Source organism: Heteronotia binoei, chromosome 11 (genome assembly GCF_032191835.1).
Source record: "Heteronotia binoei isolate CCM8104 ecotype False Entrance Well chromosome 11, APGP_CSIRO_Hbin_v1, whole genome shotgun sequence".
Taxonomy (NCBI): domain Eukaryota; kingdom Metazoa; phylum Chordata; class Lepidosauria; order Squamata; family Gekkonidae; genus Heteronotia; species Heteronotia binoei.
In genome coordinates, this window is record NC_083233.1 from 77,795,708 (window position 1) to 77,817,472 (window position 21,765).

Here is a 21,765-nt window from a genome sequence, read left to right on the forward strand (position 1 = left end):
TTCAAAATGAAGCTGAAGCATCCAGTAATTATGACAAGAGTATATATTCCGTTAATGTTAACAGGGATTTTTCATTAATCTCTAAACAAAGACTCTAGCAGCTTGATTAAAAGAATCTGCCCCAGCAATATGCAGCATTAACAGATGGTTACCTTGATGTTCAAACATTCTGTTTTGTCTTGTTTTAATAATGAAGTTTTATTTGAAGCACAGTTCTTATTATAAGTATAAGACGACAGCTATTCTATGAATCCAAAGAATGAGACTAGCACAAACTTCATACTCTCTACACTTTACGGTTTAGTAACTCACAAAGGGAGAAACCATGAAATCCAGCAAGAGGTATCAAATTAAACCTTCCTTTTACACATTTAGATAAATGCACTGACCTGGTTTGAACCCTACAGTAGATCATCAATTCCAGTGCCACAGCGCAAGAGGCAGGGATTACTTTTACTTTAGAACGCTTCTAGCAGACACTCTCTCTCTCACACACACACACAAAATCCCAGCTGAAAGCTACACTCAGTGATAAACAGACAAGTGTGGCTGGATGTCATACTTTTCTTACTCAGAACACACAGACGCGCACACATGAAATTTGGGAGGGCAGAATTCTTGCATAAGTTCCAAAAGTAGTAATAATATCACATTATGTATTAGCAAAGCATTGTTCCTTGCGTGCCAATTATATAAACCCAGAAACTCTGAAATAATATGTGAAGATAAAGCACAGCCAAAAAAAGAAAAAAAAAGATACTTTTGCTTTTAGACAAGCAGCCTAGGGTCCTAAATAAGCAAGAAGTTAAGTTTCACTGAACTCAATTCAGTGGTGCTTTTAAGAAAGTGCGGTACTAATACCAGTTAATAAACCTTCAAGTATGCAGCAAGTGAGCTTAAGAATTTTTAAAAAGCATCTTCAAAAGATCCTAACCATATTATGTATACCTCTTAAGGAGAGTTAACAGTATTTGTTCAAAAAGCTTATATCCTGCCTCTCCATCAGAACAAACAAAAGTAGCAGAAATTAAAAGCTTCACAGGTGGAGGCCTGATAGCCACTGTTCTTGTTGAAAGAAGGCATTTCTATTTGATTGTTAAGGACACAGAAAAGTTATGTATCATAAGGGAAGGAGCAAGAGGGATTAAGAACAGTCTGGAATCAAGCTGCTTTCATGAATAAGAGCTTCTTTTAGTGCTTAGGCCTAAGCAAAGCTTCCCATCAGTGATGCTGCCTTTTGCTAAGTGTTTAAAAATGTACAGGACTCAAGCAACCCCGTGACAAACCAGAAGCCTGCTTAAACTAGAGTATATGCAAAAAGCTTCTGAGAGTCTGAAGTTGGCTAATTCACACAACCCCATTAGGAAATCTGGACGCAGCACAAATGCAGTGTCCTAATTTGAATGTCAAGGATGCTCCCCCTGTATGCTTCCCATTTTTCTGCAAGTTTGTGTCATCGTGTGTGAATTCAGGGAGGAAAACAGTATATTATGCAAGCAAGTTCAGGGCTTGCTTGCATAACATTAACCTATGGTTTTTAACGTTACAGGTGAACACAGTTACATTACAAGCCCTCTGTACCCCCCTGAAGATAATCTGTATAGTTCACATGTTCTCTGCAGAATCAGAGGATGGGGCATAGGGGATGGGGCACAGATTGTGTCACAGATGTATGGAACAAAACACGGCTATCCCAATAACGAAAAGTGTTGAAATATAATTGGGTACACCAAGAAGTTTAATCTTAAAAGGAGAAGATTCTTGCCCCTCAGATTTATGTGTAAATGATATTTGTAAATCAGAAGCAGAACAATTAAGCTGTGTATTTTATACTATAAATTAACAGCAGAGTACCCTCAAATAAAGAAAATCCCATGAAAATCTAATTAAAATCTAGCAAGTCAGTAAGGTGCAAGTAATTTAAGGACAGCATCTGGCATCACCCTCAAATTACTAAACTGCATTTTGTTTGCTATAAAACAGCAAGAGGCCCAAGAAATACATATGCAGAGATCAACAAATAATCCTAAAAGAGGTATATCCTAAAGTTCTTTATTCTCCAAACTAGACCTCCTTTTGGAGGTCTATGTACTGGGATAATCTTACAAGTCACAAATTATAGCAAGTTGCACAAAAAAAGTCACAAATCATAAAACGGCCCATTGGACTTACCGTGAGGGGTCCTTCTCCTCAGAGGTTCGGAGGACATCTCTGTGGGTTATTCCTACTATTCCTTCAGGGAGGCAGGAACACTTTTTTCAACTTCCTGTTGGCGCCTTCGGAATAACCCCGCCCTCAGTTGTGGGACTCCGAAAGCAGTGTCGTCTTCCCTCTAACTAGAAGGACTATAAACACAACTAACAACTCGTTTTAACATGTAAACTGTAAACTTGAACTCCGATAATACTGAAAGTAACACAGTACAAGGGAGATAGGCTATAGAAAGAAACCTAAGCGATGAAATGAATCTGGGAGTGGCGAGATGTCCTCCGAACCTCTGAGGAGAAGGACCCCTCACGGTAAGTCCAATGGGCCGTTCTCCCTCAGAGGTTGTCGGACATCTCTGTGGGACCTATCAGAGCAGTCCCCTTTAATCGGGTGGGTCTTCATCGCTGACCTCCCCCAGAACATGCAGTAATACCTTTCTCCCAAATGCTGCATCTGCTGATGCCATGGAATGGATCTTATAATGTCTTATGAATGTAGACGGAGAGGACCAAGTAGCAGCTCTACACACCTCTTCGACTGAAGCCCTATTCAGCAGTGCCGCGTTTGTGGAGGCACTCCTAAGAGAATGTGCCGTGATTCCTCCAGGTACCTGTAACCCTGATGCCCTATATGCTTCGCTGATACAGGCCTTCAGCACTGCACTGATGGATGAATTAGACATCTTGTCTCCCACTCTTGGAGGAGAGATGTTGATGAACATGGATTCAGTTTTTCTAATTGACTCAGATCGTAGAATGAAAATCTTCAAGGCCCTGCGCACATCTAACGTATGCCAGACTACCTCCTTTGGGTGTTTGGGTTCTGGACAAAAGGTGGGTAAGTAGATTTCTTGTGAGCGGTGGAACCTAGAAGCAGCCTTAGGAATGAAGGAGGGATCCGTGCGCAGAACCACCTTTTCTTTGTGGAACACGCAAAGACCCGCCTTCACTGATAAGGCCCCCAGTTCCGAGACTCGACGTGCAGACGTGATGGCTACTAAGAAGAGAGTTTTCATTCGCACCCATTTTAAGTCCACCTCTCGAAGGGGCTCAAATGGCTTCTTGGTAAGCGCTGATAAAACGGTATGGAGCCGCCAAGACGGAAAGCGATGGACTGTCGGAGGAGATTTCGATTTTGCCCCCTGCAAAAATAATTGGATGTGTGGATGTTGAGATAGCCTATACCCTCCAACGACCGGTAAGACAGTGGACAGGGCAGCTATCTGCCTTCTCAGCGTAGCTGGTTTTAACCTGGACTCCAGGCCCTCCTGTAAAAACGCTAGTATCTCCGCAATGGAAGGGGAAAGCGAAGGAACCTTTTTCCTACGACACCATCGGACAAAGGCCTTCCAGGTGGTGTTGTATATGCGAACTGTGGAGGGCCTTCTTGATGCTAGCATAGTGTCCGTCACCTCCGGAGAGTAACCTAGATTTCTGAATGTCTCCCGCTCAATCTCCACGCGGTCAGATGAAACCACCCCGGGTCGGGGTGCCACACCGGACCCTGATGAAGCATGTCGGGAGGAACTGGAAGTGACATTGGAAGGTCTATTGATAGCTCTGTCAACATTGAGAACCACGGACGCCGTGGCCAATAGGGAGCTACCATGATGATTTCCGCCTGTAGAGCTCTCACCCTCCGCAGTACTCGAGAAACTAGAGGGACCGGAGGAAACGCATACAAGAGACCTGGAGGCCATATGGCTGTCAAGGCATCTGTCTGTTCGGCTTCTGGATGGGAGAACCTTGTGAAGTACCTTGGTAGTTGCGAATTTGTGTTTGAAGCGAAAAGATCCACCTCTGGTAGACCCCAACGCTGGCATATGAGGTCGAATATGTCTGAGCTGAGGGCCCACTCGCCCTCGCAGATTTCCTGTCTGCTTAACCAATCTGCCTGTATGTTGTCCTGGCCTCTGATGTGTTCCGCCCTTAGAGAGGCCAGATGTTTTTCTGCCCATGTCAGAATTCTTGATGCTTCCCGGTGCAACTGAGAAGACCTGGAGCCCCCCTGGTTGTTCAGATACGCCTTGGCTGTGATATTGTCCGTTCTGACAAGCACATGCTTCTGGAACAATTGGGTCCTGAATGCAACCAGGGCTAGACGTATGGCTCTGATTTCTAGCAGGTTGATGGGAAGCAGACTCTCGGACTGAGACCACCTGCCTTGGACTGGCTTGTCCTGAAGAGAAGCTCCCCAGCCCCCCAGGCTGGCATCTGTGAATACCTCCAGGTATGAGGGAGGATGGAACAACTTGCCCTGGCGAAGATGAGACAAGTCCGTCCACCATCGCAAACTCCTCTTGACTGACAACGGAATTATCAGATTTATGGCCTTTCTCTCCATTATCTGAAGTTGAAATGGTCGTAGGAACAGTTGAAGAGGCCTGGAATGGAATCTGGCCCATTGAATCATGTCTATGGTCGATATCAAAAGTCCCATTAGTTTGGCAAGCAACATCAGAGGTGATGATTTGCTCTGGATGACCCTGGAAGCCAAATCCTTGATGGCCCTGGCCTTGGACAGAGGTAGAAATAGCGAATTGCAAGTGGAGTCGATCATTGCGCCTAGGTGCTCCAACCTCTGACTCGGCTGAAGTGAACTCTTTTCTTTGTTCACCAGGAATCCGTGAGACTGAAGACACTGAATGGCCAGAGTTGTCCCCCGAAGGGATTTCTCCTTGCTGTTGGATCTGACCAAGAGGTCGTCCAGATAGGGGTGAATGTGAATACCCTGCTTCCTCAGCTGGGCTATTGGGTGAATTAACATTTTGGAAAAAACTCTGGGCGCTGTTGACAGGCCAAAGGGTAAGGCCCTGTATTGGAAGTGCTGATTCAGTACCACGAACCTTAGAAAACGACGATGAGAAGGGTGGATAGGGATGTGGAGATAAGCTTCGGTCAGGTCTATGGAAGTGAGGTACTCCCCTGACAATAGAGAGTCCATAATGAATCTCAAGGTTTCCATTCTGAAGTGACGTACTTTGACATAGCGATTTAGAAACTTGAGATCCAAGATGGCCCTCCAGTCGCCATTCTTCTTGGGTATGGTGAAAAGGATGGAGTATACGCCTTTCCCCTTCTCCAACCCTGGGACTAGTTCGACTGCTCGAATGTCGATAAGATGCTGAATTGCTTTTGAGGTGATGAGACGTTTGTGCTTCTGCTTGGGGGAAGGTGATCTGACAAATCTGTCTGGTGGAATGCGGTGAAACTCTATTGAATACCCCTCTTTTACAATTTCTAAAGACCATTGGTCTGCCTGAGAGGCCTCCCAGGCTTCTGCAAAGTGGAGTAGTCGAGCTCCCACCGGTACGTGACCGTAGTCATGCCTGCTTGGACTTGCCCTCTCTGTCAGGCTTGTCCATTTTGGAGAAGTTATTACGATTGAATTTGGAGCCGAATGAGCCTCTTTTGAAGGAATTCTTTGGTGTTTCCCAATTAAACTTCTGGAAATTGAGAAGAAGAAACAGAGAAAAAAGGCTGAGCCTAGCCTTGTGCTGCTGCTCCCTGTAGAGGCAGGAACAAAACTGAGGGCGGGGTTATTCCGAAGGCGCCAACAGGAAGTTGAAAAAAGTGTTCCTGCCTCCCTGAAGGAATAGTAGGAATAACCCACAGAGATGTCCGACAACCTCTGAGGGAGAACCTTTCACTTCAACTTTCCTTTTCTTACAGCGCAATGCCTGGTTTATTTACCTTTGCTGCCTCTCAGTAGCCCATACCTAACAATATTTAGCAAGATGTCAAAGCATGTACCTTTCTTGATTGAATGCCAAGTCTCTGGTGTTTGGTTCTTATCCTATCAGTGTCCAAATGTAGCCTCTCTTCTACTCTTAACACATTTTAAGAGGGCATATTTGAACCCCTTTACTCTTATCTTCATAAATTTACAACTGTAGGTACAAACCGCCACTTCACTAGCAAGTGACAGAAATAGTTGTTTCAAGCAAGAAAGGGAAGCCAGATCTACACACATTCTAGCTGGTTTGTGAAAGCCCAGCTGCAAATGCTGGCATTTCATTATTTTCTCACAAGATGCTTGGCATCCAGGAGGAGATCCAGCAATCTGAAGTGATTGACCACATCATGAAGGCAGCCTTACCCACTTATCTACATCAAACATACCATATGTCAGGCTACTTTCACCACATTGTCAGTCACTACAAACTCCCCTCACCAATGCATAATTCCATGGCTAGACCATAGGCAACATCCGCATAAGTGAATCTGAGCGTGGAAGTTTTAATGTCTAAAGCCTCTGCCGAGCACCTCCTTAGCAGAAGGCAATGGTCTTTGAAGGGGAATTCTGCATACAAACATGTACCAGACTGAAACTTGAGTGTAATCCTAAACAGGTTTTTCAGCTTAGTTCTTACCAAGCCAAAATTTACCAAGTGTTTTAGATATTCTGGGAGCCCGACACTTGCTTCATGCTATTAAGATATAGCTAAGGGCAGATACACAAAAAAACTCATCACCTATGTTTAGAATCCATTTCCTCCTGACAAAAGAGATGCTTTCTTTCAGAGTTAATGACTATGTTTTCATGCCCCCTCCATATATCCTCCCCCCAAAAGCCTATAATCAAATACCCCTCAATATCAGGCACCACTGACATATGGAATAGAAGATAGCTGCCACCTGGTTATTTGCACCAGTCAACAGTGAGGTGCACTTGCCTGGCCATGCAAATGTCATTGGCACTCAGCCTAGAATTCCAAGGCCAGATATGCATCCCGGCATCAAGTGCTTTGTTGCTTCCCTACATGGCCCGCATTTTGCGGGCACTGTGTCAAAGGCCATCCAATACGCTTATACTTGTGACAGAGGCATGCACATAGTCTCTCTCACCTTCAGGTCTTGACACTAGCTATGGAACACAGTGTATGTACTCTTTGCCACCTATCCCGAATATTGCACTAGGTTTAATTCACAAACTGTGACAGTGCGTTGTTGCCCCTGTGGGAGTCACTGGCTATCAAAATAACCACATCGACTTTGTCAGCACAGTAGTTAAATGTATATAATCCGTATTGTTAGAAAGAAAGACTCAAGCTGATAACAAATGACGTGCAACTGATCATCTGAATTTGCCGCCACTGCTAGTTGGTAAATCAGCAAACCATGTGAGCCAACCAGATTAAATCTTCCAAGAGCACAGAACTCTCCCCTGACTCACAGCCCACTGACCACCACAAAATGCTGTTCCAGTGGGATAGGTAACCCTGTGGAATGACTTGGGGGTCCGCAGTTAAGACAGTGGGACTGGAGATTGCTCATTTACTCTGTATCCAACAGTATACATTCAGCAACATGAGGCAGAAGATACAAAATTGGGCATCGCAGCGAAGCTATCAATGGAAGCTATCTGCCACACACAAAGGTATCTCCAAAGCCAATACTTTTGCATCAGGGCATGCATCAGATTAACCACCAAAAGCATTTTCTTTCAAGGCGTATTGACATCTTGAGGACTGCAAATATGTATAATTTAAAATTGAGTCCACAACCTCGAAGCTATTCAACACGCCTCAAAAAGATGGAAACTGGGCTCCAATCAGCAAAGACGTTTATACTCCAGTTGAAAAGGGGGGGAGGAACCCTGTCAAATGCTAGCTTCAAATAAAAGGAATTGTTTTATGTTTTTAAGTACAGTTTCCCATTCATCTCAACCCTATCAATTAAAAGCATATTGTGGCTACAAGCGTCTAGAAATTGCTTACAAAACCTTATTCTACAACAATCATGTTAAGAGAGCTCTGTGCTATACTGAAAGGACTAAGATGGCTTCTCTAGTTAAATCTGACCATTTGAAAATGCCAGGAGGTCAACATAATTTTGAATACATACACCTCCTCTCAAAGCACAAGCCTGTACATCACTAGTGAGTGGTATCTGAAGGATATCATGGAGAGAAGAGCCAGAGAAAACCACACCCACCTTCCCATATATGCTATTCCATAAAGGCTACTGCTCCATGTAATAGCAAAAGATGAGAGCTGGCAATTGGGAGTAGGGAACTGTTAAGAGAACTCTGCACTGTGCATCTTTCTCTGGCAATACAGGCAAGAAGCAGCTGGTAGACCTGCTATATCCTTTACAAGTACATACATTTCCTCCTCCACTAGCATACAGCATATGGAATTTTGCTCACTTGGAAATACTCTGAGCAAACTGAGGTTTTTTTCCCATTAACTTTATTACTGGACTGTAAACCATCCCACCACATGTCTTAGCTAACTGGTGCATAAAAATTCTTGAATAAATATATAGTTTCAAATGTCAACTAAGATTCAGGCACACTAAGAGTCTGACTAGCTTATGCACTCCTATGAACATTCTCTGCAATAGCAACTCCAGGCCCATGCCAGAGCCAATGGTCCTCCTATTCTATTTAGGTCACTTCATGACAGGTGAGCTTTTTTAGCAGCAAGTCTCTCTACCTCTGGATACAATCAGTTTTCTTCCCTTCACAGCATGGAAGCTGTTGTGGAAAGGGAGGCAGACAAAAGTATTCTGCTGATAATGCAGGCACTCAACATGTCAGCAAGATTTACACAACTAAAAAAAAATGGCAGAAATCTGACTACAAGCCAGCTCTACAGTACCAGTTCACCACAAGCATGTCATCCAGCAAGAGAGACTGCACTTGGTATGAAGTCAGCAGCAAGCTTTCCATCAGTTTTAATGGCTCTGGAGCCCATGCTAACTCACACTGTCTCCACCTGAACAGTAAATCAATGCATAAGAATTTATTGCCAGTTCACTGCTTCAAAACCTGTAACATAAAAGGCATTTTAAGACATGTGTATTATATAACCAACATAGTATCTCACCAGCTACTTCCACAATATCACCGGGGACGATGTCTCTAGCTTTTATCCTTTGGACACTTTTTCTGTCTTGTCGATATACTTTACCCATTTCAGGTTCATATTCTTTAAGAGCTTCAATAGCATTTTCAGCATTTCTCTCCTGCAAGAGAGGGGACAAAATTCATTGTTCCAGAAGACAGAAGCACTAGCTGAAGGTGGCAAAACAATCAGCTTCCAATTTTCTCACTTATACCATTAAGCATACAGAAATCTACGTTCATTCACTAACACAACGAGACTCATCACACCGCTGCAACAAGCTGAGGGGGCAGCCTGCAAAGTACCACTGTCAAACAATCTGTAGAAGCCACTGTGCCTTTCACTCCAGTTCATTTCACATCCTTGTTATGGCACAGACAAAGTAGGGATAGTTTTTAAAACAGCGGTTCTGAGGCAATTCCTCTGCTGGAATGCTTATTCATTATCAAGAGGACTATCTCGCATTAAATGTGTGAAGTACTTATTTTAACACAGACATCTCTTGCATATTTCTTACAGTGACTAACCAAGAAACCAAGTCTGTAATTTTAGAATCCAGCCCCAAGTTTTAGTCTGTTCCTGCTTTTATAACACTCAAGACCGTATTTTGCTAGATATACATTTATTGTCAGAAACCTCTAGAATGGAAGAGAATGGCTGCCCCAAAGCCTCTTCGCTCTAGTAGTGAAATGATAATGGCTGGCGTGTCACACTCGCCATTTGCTAACAAAGCTAATGTATTTTTTTTTATAATAGTAACAAGATCGGTATCATAACAGAGGAAGCATCAACCCCTCATCATTATTCCAGTTTGGATTTTTTAGCTGTCCTCATAAGAATGACCATATGATTACAGTAACAGTACTTTCATAGCTACTGTTATTTAAGAACCTAGGTCGTGGGGTCCAGGATACCCAAGGGACCATTTGCTTGAGTACAGCATTGTCTGGATGTTCAATCCCTTCTCCTTAGGCTCTTGGCTTCTGAAGTGAGGCAAATGGTCATAAAGGATATGGTCTTCCAGTGGCTGCCTCCTGGAATTGCCTTCCCCCTTCCTATCACTGAAAAGCTTTTTACACCAGGCCAAATCTCACACAGCTTTCAGATAATCTGATGATTATTCCTATAGGCAGCAGTAGTTTTTTTCCTATCCTAGTTTTTAAAGTGCTGCTTCCGGTCTCATAGTATTGTTTTTATGTTAAGGTGTTATGGGACCACTTTATTTGTCTTTTACAGTCTTGTTGCATTGCAAACTGCTTCGAGCATGTTATCGAAAAAGAGGCAGTACATAAATTACTGGAATCAAAAAAATATATACAATGAAAAAGATTTTCAGTTGATAAGACTGTTTTCTCCCAGACTGTCTGATACTGAAGTTTTCATAAACACGCTGTCAAAATTGAAATGTTTGAGACACCAGTAATTTCTGTCTAGGATCTTCACTGAAAGTCAAAGGTAAAGCATTGGGCTGTCGTTTCTGCAGCCAGTACATGCAGATTCAGAAAAAGTACAAATCGTGGCTTAAGACATAAAGACTTTTCATCTTCTCAGTTACAAATTACTCTAGTCCAACTGCTTTGACAATCATGCGCAAAAAAAGAAAAATAAAAAGATGAATGCTGAAAATGAAATGTCTCTTCAGCTTGTTCCTGCAGTGTAGCTTGTTTGCAAGGGAAATTTCTACAATATGAGCAGACCTAACCAGGCCTAACCTAAAGCAAACAACAAAAAACATTGTCTCCTTTAACAATAGGAGTTACAAAACAATAGGCTCAGCATATCTACACTATTAAACTACTAGCTTTTTTATTATGATGACAATCAGGGTTATTCCATATTTATTTATAGGTAGTGACAACTGCTGTTACAGCTTTTAAAAGATGTCAAGCAACTCTGAAGACTTCAGGATTGGGTTCTGTGGTAGCAATGAGAAAGTGTGGCCATTAAAATATAAAACTCTGGAAGTTGAAAAATAAGCCTGTATCCTAAATTTTTGGGGTGGCTCCTAAAACTACAGAAAGTCTGCCAAGGTCAGGATCTGTTCCAAAAGAGCATTTTCTGAATGACTATTTTTAAACATTCCATCTGTGAAAGCAAAAAAAGAGCAGTATAAAGAGCCCTGCATTAGGGAGGCACCTTATTCAAACTCCCTGCTCTAAATCCCTGTATTTGCAAACACACACTGATCCTGGTTTGAGTGTCACAGCTAGGCTGCTGGAATCATGTTGCAGCTTCCCAAACTTCCTCTCCCGCCCACACAGAACCCCTCCTGTACCTCCTGGTTTATGCCAACCTACAGGGTCCACACTGTGGCCTTTTCCTAGCTGGCAAACTACAGCAGAAAACAGGTTAAAGAGAATTTTGCAGACAATCCGCAATCCTACTCAACCGCCATTCAAAGCCTTGTTCTTTTTCTTAGTCTCTGGTAGCTAACTCCAGTGCTCCATGTCAAAGCCATAAAATCAAAACCTAGTAAAATCTAATAAAAAGTGAAATAGTTCATCTGCCTGCACTCCTGTAAAAGCAACACTATCTATTCAAAGTTATGAGTCAGAATCTGGCAGCTCCCTCTCGGCAGTGGCAGGATAACGTAGGAAGACTGCCATCAATATTTATGTTACCATGGTGCTGTGGGACAGATTCCCATTATCACCATACATTCAGAAATGACTCTGTCTGGACCCTCCCTTTTCAAACATTTTGCATGGCCAAGTTCTCTCTTGAATAGCCCTACTTACACAGGCCACTCTGTAGCAGCGATAGCCCTACTAACATAGGCCACTGTCATCTAGACAAAAAGGCAATTGCAAAGCATAGGGGGCGCGCACCCATTTGTATGCAAAACGTTGCAAAGCAACCTTATAATGGAACCAGGAGCACTTCAACCACTGCAGCTGAGGTTTGGTTCTAAATCAATGGTCTGAACAACTGTAGTACAAGCAATACTGCACAACAAAATCCTTTAAGAGTACCTGGGACAGGGGCTATTGGATGAACTGAGCAAAGGGAACTGTGATATAGTCAAGACAGTTCAAGGTTCCAGTTGTAATTAAGAAGAAATTTTGCTGGTGATCCAATTATGCACCCTACTAGCATCTGACATGTAAATACTAGTAGCCTCTACTCAACTGCACTGACTGTGACCCCGCAGTCAGGGACTTTTTAAAAACAATACACTTTTAAGTGCCTAGCTGTTATACACTTCATAAATATTATTGCTACTACCAGAATTCTGATATCACTGAGCACAATTAACAATTTTTAAATAAGCAAAGTAGAGCCAGACACATTTCAGCATCAGCTAGGATATGTCTCATCAACCCCTTTAGAGGGCTCTATCAATGCTGAAGAGCTTGTTGATCTCTCCACTTTATAGCTGTTCAGTGGATGAAGAGAGGTTTTTCAGCCACAGAACACTGAAATGGGCTTAGCCAGGACATCTGAATGCAGGTATCGGGGCAAACAGGCGGCTTACTGAAAGCTTCCTGGTTTGGAAACCCTTTATTCGCGCTCTGCATAGAAGGGGTACAACAGATGGGAGGATGAAACACCTGAGGACAGACTGGCTATGCTGGTGCCTAATACAAAGGTTTTCTGGGATGTCTGAACATGACCAGAATTTGAGCTCAATTAGAATGTACAGATATTATAGCAATAATCTGGAAAAAAATTACTTTAAATACACCCAAGGGCTTGGGTATGTTTTAACTAAAGTTTTCTTCGTTTGGGAGGGACGGTGGCTCAGTAGTAGAGCATCTGCTTGGTAAGCAGAAGGTCCCAGGTTCAATCCCCAGCATCTCCAACTAAAAAGGGTCCAGGCAAGTAGGTGTGAAAACCCTCAGCTTGAGACCCTGGAGAGCCATGAATGGGGCTTTGGCTCAATGGTAGAGCATCTGCTTGGTAAGCAGAAGGTCCCAGGTTCAATCCCTGGCATCTCCAATTAAAAAGGGTCCAGGCAAGTAGGAGTGAAAACCCTCAGCTTGAGACCCTGGAGAGCCACTGCCAGTCTGAGTACACAATACTGACTTTGATGGATCGAGGGTCTGAGTCAGTATAAGGCAGCTTCATATGTTCTTTTCACTATTCATACAGAATACAAACACACACCCATGGGGGGGGGGGGGGGAAGGCTGAACATCTTGTCTTTTTTCATTCCAAAACATGCTCAAGTTTTCTCCCGGGAAACCTGAAGACTTGACAACCAGAAGTCGTGAAATTAATTTAACAGTGAAATGTTTCATATTTGCTGTCTTTTGTTTTTCTAAATAAGTATTTTTGCACTTCTTTGTAAGCTGCCCTGAATCCCAAAGGGAGGGAAAAGCAAGACAGAAATACTTAAGAAAATTGATTCACGCAGTAGCTGCTTTGTTTCAAAAGGTTGCCATGAAGCATTTGAAAAGGGGGGGGGGGGGAGAGAAGCGGGGGAGGCTGCTCTTCAAGAAAGTCCAAAGCTTCCTTGAGTGCACTGAATTAGTTACATGGCTCTTTGGATACTAGCCAATCTAGAATGCACAGCCTTTGTTCAAGAAATGAGAAGGCACAATTTGAAACACTTCCTTCAAATGATATCTAAAGATCTCCCAGCTTCCGTATACTTTTACATCACTGTAACATATGGCAATTTTAATTCAAAGCTGTTTAAAATCCATGTGCATGAACAGCACCCTCACTGCAACAACGTTTGCTATAATTTCCTAAGGTTCCGCAATACAGAGAGCGTTTGCTTACCTGCCACACACCCACAATTGCATTAGCAACTAATATGAGTAAAATTACAAATGGTTCTACAAAGGCTGTTACTGTTTCTTCACCTTCTTCAAACCAGGCCAACACCTGCAAGAGAAATCAGAGTTACAAAACATGTACACAATTAGACTGCATTTTCTTTAACATCTTGCAATAATCTCAATTTCAGCAACAATTTATTTTCCAGCAATCACGTATTTCTCTAAGATGTGCTGACGCATTCCACAGGGTCGCTTAAACCACACCTTCGATGCTGAAAACAAATTGCATTTCACAGAAATAAATTCCCTCACCTGCCTCTTTGCTCTCGTAAGACACTGGCAGGAGAATTTCCCCCCAAAGTTAGTCACTAAGATTTGTCTTTGTAAACAGACCCTAAATGTTAAATAAGCACAATCACACGAAAAGTATAATTTTTAAATTACCCTTTAACCTTCCTTTCCACAGAGTAGTTTATGTGGCCATCTGAGGAGCTACTCCTCAAAACTGAATTAGGATATTTAATTCCTAATAGTTTCTTAAAAACAGGCTTTTATTTTTTTTAAAAATTGTTCTAAATTTAGTGTAGGACCCTTTTCTTCTGCAGAGCAAATAGCAGCAGAAGGCCAGATGGATAAGTTAAACTGCATTGGAGAAAGACATACAGGCACTGCGCATGCTTCTCCTGGTGAGAACAGTTAGCTTTTATACCCTGCTCGTCTCTACCCCAAGGAGTCTTGGAGCAGCTTACAATCACCTTCCCTTCCTCTCCCCACAATGGACACCCAGTAAGGTAAGTAAGGCTGAGAGAGCTCTGAGAGAACCGCTCGAGAGAACTGTGACTGAGACCCGAGGTCACCTAACTGGCTTCATGTAGAGGAATAGGGAATCAAACCTGATTCTTCAGATTACAGTTCACCACTCTTAACCACTACTACACCATGCTGGCTCTCAACCAAGAACTAGGGGTGGGGAGAAGAAAAATAAATCTGTATCAGGAAGGTGATATGTGAGAAAGGGCTGAAATTCCCTCTCACATTGCACAGCCCCAATCCAACCAGGAGAGTCCCACAGCTATCCTTTACCATTAAGAATCCACAAAATCCATGCATTCATAGATCTCACAAGGTATCCTCTAGATTGAGTCTAACAGCAGCCACGCACAGTCACATATCTTGCATATTTTCCAGACACAAAGTTTTAAAGAAGCAGATAAAAGAGCAAATTTAAAGACAGAAAACAGTCCTGAGATCAAAGCCCCACTTCATCTAACCAACCTCTTAAATTCCTCTTGTATTGCCCAACAAAGTTTCCCAGAAACTCTAAGGACTTTCTGAAGCTGCTGTGATGAACACAAACAACAGGGATATTCCCTGTACAAATGTGCCATTTTAGGTCATGGCCAAATTGTCCTTACTGGATTCATTCAGTTTAAGTACACAGGCTTAATCTATAGCCTCTTGGAAGACTTCAGACTGATTAATGAAAAATGTAGTTACTACCATCCTGAGTAACAGGAGGTACAAAGTGACTAATGCAAAGATCATCAGCGTTATAAACTGGGAGCAAGCAAGCAAATGAGGGATTTTCTTCTGGGTAGCTTTAATGCAGCAACACCCAAACAGCATACTGGGGAAATTTCTAGATGGCTCACAGGCTGCAGAAGTTGGGGGTGGAGGCACTGCTGCATTAACAACAGGGATGGAAACATCTAGGTCAGCTGGTATGATAGCATGGAATAAGTCTAGTGACCAGCCTCTTCAAACAGTTCCACTGTTGTACACTACAGCAGTTTCCAGAGCTCTGCATTCGGAGTTCTGAACAGCTGTTCAACTCTGACTACTTCAGAAAATAACGTGGAAACTGATCTCCTACTAGACAAGCACCAACCACTGGATTAATCCAGAGGCAGACTAGCATTACCAACTCCAAAGTGTTTCAGCACCTGTATTAGCCATTCCCTTCCCTGCTTTTAACAAGGAAAACGGGATTATAGCAGAGCGTCCTAAAGAGCATAAAACACCCGGTTCCCACTCCAAAATTACATCCTGGCTCTTCTAAAATGGCTGCAACTATGACATCATTAGCCACTTGATGGAGCTCCAGTCATGCAGCTATAATGTAGACCAAAGCAGAGACTCAAAAGCAGAGTGTAGAAAAAAAAGAGATCAGTATTAAATGACCTCCACAGCTGCATTAGCCGGTTGATGGGCAATACAGGCAATGTGTTTTTAAAACTGGCCAGTTAAACATATGGTTATAAACGTCTACCAAAGCACAACATATTAATATGTATCTACCTGAATTATGAAGAACAGTAGACCCTCCTTATGCATCATTTACAACTTTGTAACTGACACCTAGTATGAACATTTTTGATTCGACTTCACACAGAAGCTGGATTTCTTAAAATTAAACTTTCTCCACGGTGTATGGCACAAGCACAATTGTACTAAAGAAAATCTAGTACCTTTTTTTCCTGCCATTACTCAAAGGAGCTCAGGGAGATGTACACAGTTCACCTCTACACCACTTTATCCCAACAACCCTGTGAGGTAGGTTGGGGTGAGAGAAAATGACTGTCCTAAACTACTGATGACATTAGGGTTATCTGTCAGTGAAGCATGACTTCCTTGTCTCCCCATCATATTTACAAATGAAGTTGCAAAGTGGAAATTTTTAAGTCAGTGTTAATTAAAGGCATAGGGGCAGATTTCCATAGCAGGTTCTTTTAGCAATAGTGACTTCAGCTTTGAAACCTGCATTACAGCTGCATACTGCCTTTTTATTGTACATTTAATACCATAAAAAGATATATAAAATATATATATTCTTTATAATATGTACAATAAGTACAAGGACAATATGTCTACCCAGAGCATAAAAAAACCCATATGGAATTATGAACCCTCTCACACTTCGCAAGATCCATTCACTGCACAGCCCTCAAGTATGAACAGTAATCTGGAGGTATCTCTACTTTGCTAAGAGAATATACTCCATCCTTGTCTCCTCTGAACACTTCAAGCATTTATTTGGTGAGACTTCTACCCTATTCAGTTTTTCCTTTATAGCCAGAAAACTGCTCTTGAAAGCATATAGTCAATCTGAAACTCTTCTTTTCATAACAAAACAGATGCCAGGCAAATTTGAAATCACCTGCTAGCTGATACAAGGCACTACACACCAAATATGTGTTGTTTCTTACCATAAGTCTTAGTCAAAGTTCAAAAGAATATGAGTATTACCAGCTAAGACGACAGTGGATATAGAGCTCAGTCAGCCATGCCAAAGTCTACTTCAGGGGTGGTCAACGGTAGCTCTCTAGATGTTTTTTTTGCCTACAACTCCCATCAGCCCCAGCCATTGGCCATGCTGGCTGGGGCTGATGGGAGTTGTAGGCAAAAAACATCTGGAGAGCTACCGTTGGCCACCCCTGGTCTACTTCATTAGAAGCAATTAAAAGAGCATGCTGTACAACTAAGTCCAGAATGTTTTGATTAGATAAAGATATTTATATACCATGCTCATATAGCACACCAGACAGCTCTCTTTCTCCCTTCTCCACATGGCCAGACCCACAAATAAGATATTCCTAATAAAATTAGATTTAGATTAGATTAATAAGATTTATATCCTGCCCTCCCCGCTGAGGCAGGCTTAGGGCAGCTTCCACAAAAACACAATGATGTGTGAATCCATTTTCTGCACTGGGATCTTTGAGATTATTCTTTTCCCTTATAATTCTAAGTAGCCATTAAAATCTTACAATTCTTTTGCAACATCAGTTACTACACCTTCCAGGAGCCTAAGAAAATCTAGTGGCATCTGAAAAAGTTACTTTGGTATGAATATGAGCTTTCATAGGTTATTAGCATTATCTGATACCACTTGAAATGAGAAATCAGTAGCAAGAATGTTTTGGAAGAATTCTTAAAGGAACATTAAGTAAGAAAGATTACATAGGAAAGTTCAGGATATAAGAACTCTCAGGCTTCATAGTGTTAAGCAAAACTTATAATCTCTGGTCCAGTCTTCACTGAAATAGTTAAGCTTCTCAATAAGATCCTCTTCTGCTGTCTCACATTCCATACAAGCACTCAAATACAATTGTTTGAAAATGGTTACTCTGTGACCTGATGAAATGATAAGTAAAAACGCTCAGCAATAAGTATGGCTATTTAGGAATTTGTTCCTTATGCCAGATTTATGCATTCAACCCGCCCCCCCCCCCCCAATACAGCCCAGTCTGACAACGGTAAATGGACATTTTCTGCAAGGTACATGTGATTTTTACCAGTGTTCTGTCTAAACAGCACTAGTGACATCAAGTCCTCTAATTGTGCTACTGATTAATGGGCACTTAAGTTCTGTTGCACGCTCCTGTGCCTTGACACAATTCCATCATGATGTTTTTATTGCCCGTTAGCAGTCTTAAATTGGGGGGAGGAGGACGGGACATGGAGACAGGATGGACAAAAAAACAACAACAGCAGCCAGAGTCGTGAAGGCAATCTTATTTGGATGCCCTGCAAGATGCTCTCTTGTGTCTGAAAGCCTTCATTATAAACTGTTTAGGCTTCTTTCATCAACCAAAGCATTGCTGTAACATAATTCCAGAATCTGAAATTCACATTTCTCCAGTTCTGAACCTTATAACAGATGCCACGCTAGTGTGCAACAGATCCACTGCAGACTACTCTGCAGTCAGAAGTAGTACAATCCAGACATAGCTTTGCCATGACAGCTGCTGAACCAAACCTAAGCTCAAAGAAAGGAATAACAATATGAATAGGTTACAGCAGCACTGCTCACCTTTCCTTTATAACAAAGGATTGTAGGAAAGGGTCACACAGCCCAACAGAAATGAAAATGTTAAGCAGATAGGAAGAAGACAGAGAAAACACGTTTGTGGAAAATGCATTACTAATGCAATTTTCTCCTTTAGTTATGCTTATGCTGCTATCTTGAACACTGAAGGAGTAGATTCTGGAACCTGAAAAGGGGTCATGAGATGCACTTGCTAGGTTCCTAGTGGCAGTTGTAGCTGGCAGGTTCCTGCCCCAAAATAGAACAGGGGCTGGGGCATACCCAACTCTTGCCACACTTTCCTGCCGTGCTTAAGAGGTCTCACCGTTTTCAAGTGTCTCTAGAGTTCAGTGTAATATGAGATATTAAAGAAAAAAAGAAAACTTTTCGTTTCAATTGGGGTGAGAGGCAGGAGAAACTATGGCTTGCTTCCAAGGGGAACCCAAATGTGTAGATCCCAAGCCAAAGCATTTTGTAAGTCTGCCAGAAAATGATCTTTACCAAAGCTAAGATGTAACACATTGAATAGTAAATCCTGGCACACCTGATTCCCCAGTAACTGCCGCCTACCATTATCAACGGATATTTTGCAGGGAGATCTCTTCAACCATGGAGAGATCCATGGGTGCTGTGCAGACTAATCATTAGCATGCTATTCTAAGTTAACAATGAATGAAAGTTCAATGAAACACTTCCTGTTCAAAAAGGTACAATGAAAGACAGCAAGGATAAGCAACTCTCTATTGTTTCACTATCCCTGTACCGGCTTAAGAAATACCAAGTTTATTTTTGATGCTACTACTTTTTAGCTGGGAAGTTCAATCGCTGTTGAGAGTCACCCCTAATCCATTAATTGCTTGCAGAACTCCAGCATTATACAACCAGAAATTTTAAAGAAGGTATGTACAATAACAGAAACAAACTCTGTATCTGCAGCAGCCCGGTTAGTTCATGATCATTATCTGACAAGTCGGTAACAGACCTACAATTAAGACTGTCAGCAATTATTTGGTCAAGGAAGAAGAAAACGAAGAAAGAAGAAAACTAAAAATATTGCAACAACTCCTGTGCAGATTTGACCACTTCATGAAAAGTCACATTAACAATTATTAATATAACACCAGTGTGATGTGTCTAATAACTATGACTAATCCTAAAACAAGGAGCATGCAAAGCATAGATTGTATCAATAATCCACACATCTACTGACCCACTGTGGAGCGGAAGAATCACTTGAATGACAAAGTATTTCAGTGGCAAACAGAATCCTACCTAAGTCTAATTAAACTAATTCATTTCCCTGTCCAATCCTGCTAAAATACAGTTTTGTTAAATGTTAGATTGCATATTTAGTACATGTTATGTATCCGACAGTCCCTTATTAACGCTATCATTTTTCTCACCCTCTCTAGAGTGCCATCTGGACTTTTAATAGCTTGCTGATTTTACTATGATGAAGTCTAACTTACCGTATTTCATTTAAAATTAAACAAATAAAAGTTTTCTTTGCAATAACCTTGACAAGTTATTCCACACAAGTTATTTGGCCATATGGGGAGCTGCCAACCATCAGTTCAGATTGTTTCATCTCTCCTCACAATTCAAAAGGAGCTAACTCTTTCCACTGAAAATCCCACAGAAAAAATGAAGCTATCAACAGAAGGATTAACCCTGTCTGCTACCTTCCCAGACCCTTACCAATTTATCTGCATCTATCAGTTGCTATTCTGACTTTGAGACGTGGAAAACAAGGGTTCTCTGGAATCAATGCAATCATCAACTTTAAATATCTTGCCAAGGTAATCCCTCCTAAACAGGCTACTTTGCAGCTTCTTTTTAAAATAGTTCTACAACTTTATTACAACTTTAAAAAAATGATACTAAACAGCTTTAGTCTGCAAGACCTAACGCAGAGTTGCATAAATGCTTTCCCCTTGTCTTAAACACCTGAACTACCACAGACATACAATTCTTAGGCAGTTTAAGAACCTCCCAAGATTTATCCGATCAACTATTTTGACAGCATCGGATCAAATATCAGTCAATCAGCTCATTAAAAGCACAACGGGATTAAATGTTTTCTGATATCCTTCTCAGATACGTCTAGGAAATCCAATTTTCATTTTCATTAACCAAAGCAATTCAGCAGCCATTTTCAAACATCCTTTGTAAACAAGACAGGCTACATAGCAAGTAATATTTTTACCTCAATGCCTTTTCAAAGGCACAGAGTTTGAGAAAACAAATCTGCAAGGAGCTGTCCACGGAGGTGCTAGAAATAAAATGAGTTCTTCAGGATGGAACAGGCCCCACTTACACCAAACCCTTTCATCCAGTTTTAGTTGGGGTGTCACGTCACATTCATTGCTTTATCAAAAGGGGAAACAATCCAAAATCACTGTTCAAAAAAGTGATCTTACATAACAGGTGGAATCCCTCCTTTCTTAGAATAGCAAAGCTATCAACTCCACGTGGCTCTTAATAGGTGGAACAAGTTAAGTTCGACTTACCCAAAAGCAGATTGCCTTCGTGGTTAGAGCAGCAAAAGAAGCTGGTGGTCTGATGACTACCTGAATTCGTATTCAGGTTACGAACATGTTTCCTGAGCTATATTGAGCCCACTTCAAGAAGTGCCATCAGATAATACATGCAATCCCCAGAAGTCAGAACACGCCAAAGCTAAAACATTGTGTATGAATGCAGAGCATAAAGAACACTGTGCATTACTCCTGGTATAGCAGATACAACTAGATAAAATGATCTCACGCTCCAATAGCTTAATCTTCTATGCTGCATTTGTGATGCTACAAGAGTATGATTGTGTGCTCTGAACCCTTTGCTACATCAGTGTCACGGTCGCTTTTCAAATCTTCACAGCAGACTGTTATGCTCAGGACAATAATGTAAATCTGCACTTCAAATGAATACGTAACCATTGAAACTGCATCCAAGAAACAAGGCTAGTATCGCAGGATGTGATGCTGTAGAAGGGCGTCTCCAAGAACGGGAGACTAGCTCAATGGAAAAGTATGTGCTTATATGCCTAAAAACCCAGGTTCAATCTCCAGAGAGGAGCAGTGGAGCTGAAAAGGACCTCTGCCTATCAGGTGTTAATGATCCACTTCTAGTCAGAGTAGACAAGGCAGGAGAGGATGAACTAGTGTGTCCAGTTC

The 21,765-nt window shown here is 41.8% G+C and overlaps 1 protein-coding gene across 3 annotated transcripts in view; it reads right to left on the reverse strand.

The window, feature by feature from the left end:
• ATP2A2 (ATPase sarcoplasmic/endoplasmic reticulum Ca2+ transporting 2) overlaps positions 1-21,765 on the reverse strand; it is a 66,948-nt gene that overhangs the window by 38,567 nt on the left and 6,616 nt on the right. For all 3 annotated transcript variants that reach the window (XR_009555980.1, XM_060250143.1, XM_060250142.1), the window contains exons 4-5: positions 13,787-13,891; positions 9,041-9,179 (exon numbers count right to left, since the gene is read on the reverse strand). Coding sequence is in view for 2 of the 3 variants with exons in the window: in XM_060250143.1 (XP_060106126.1) it covers positions 9,041-9,179; positions 13,787-13,891 (244 nt within the window). In the remaining variant the exon portion in view is untranslated. The remainder of the gene's footprint in view (positions 1-9,040; positions 9,180-13,786; positions 13,892-21,765) is intronic.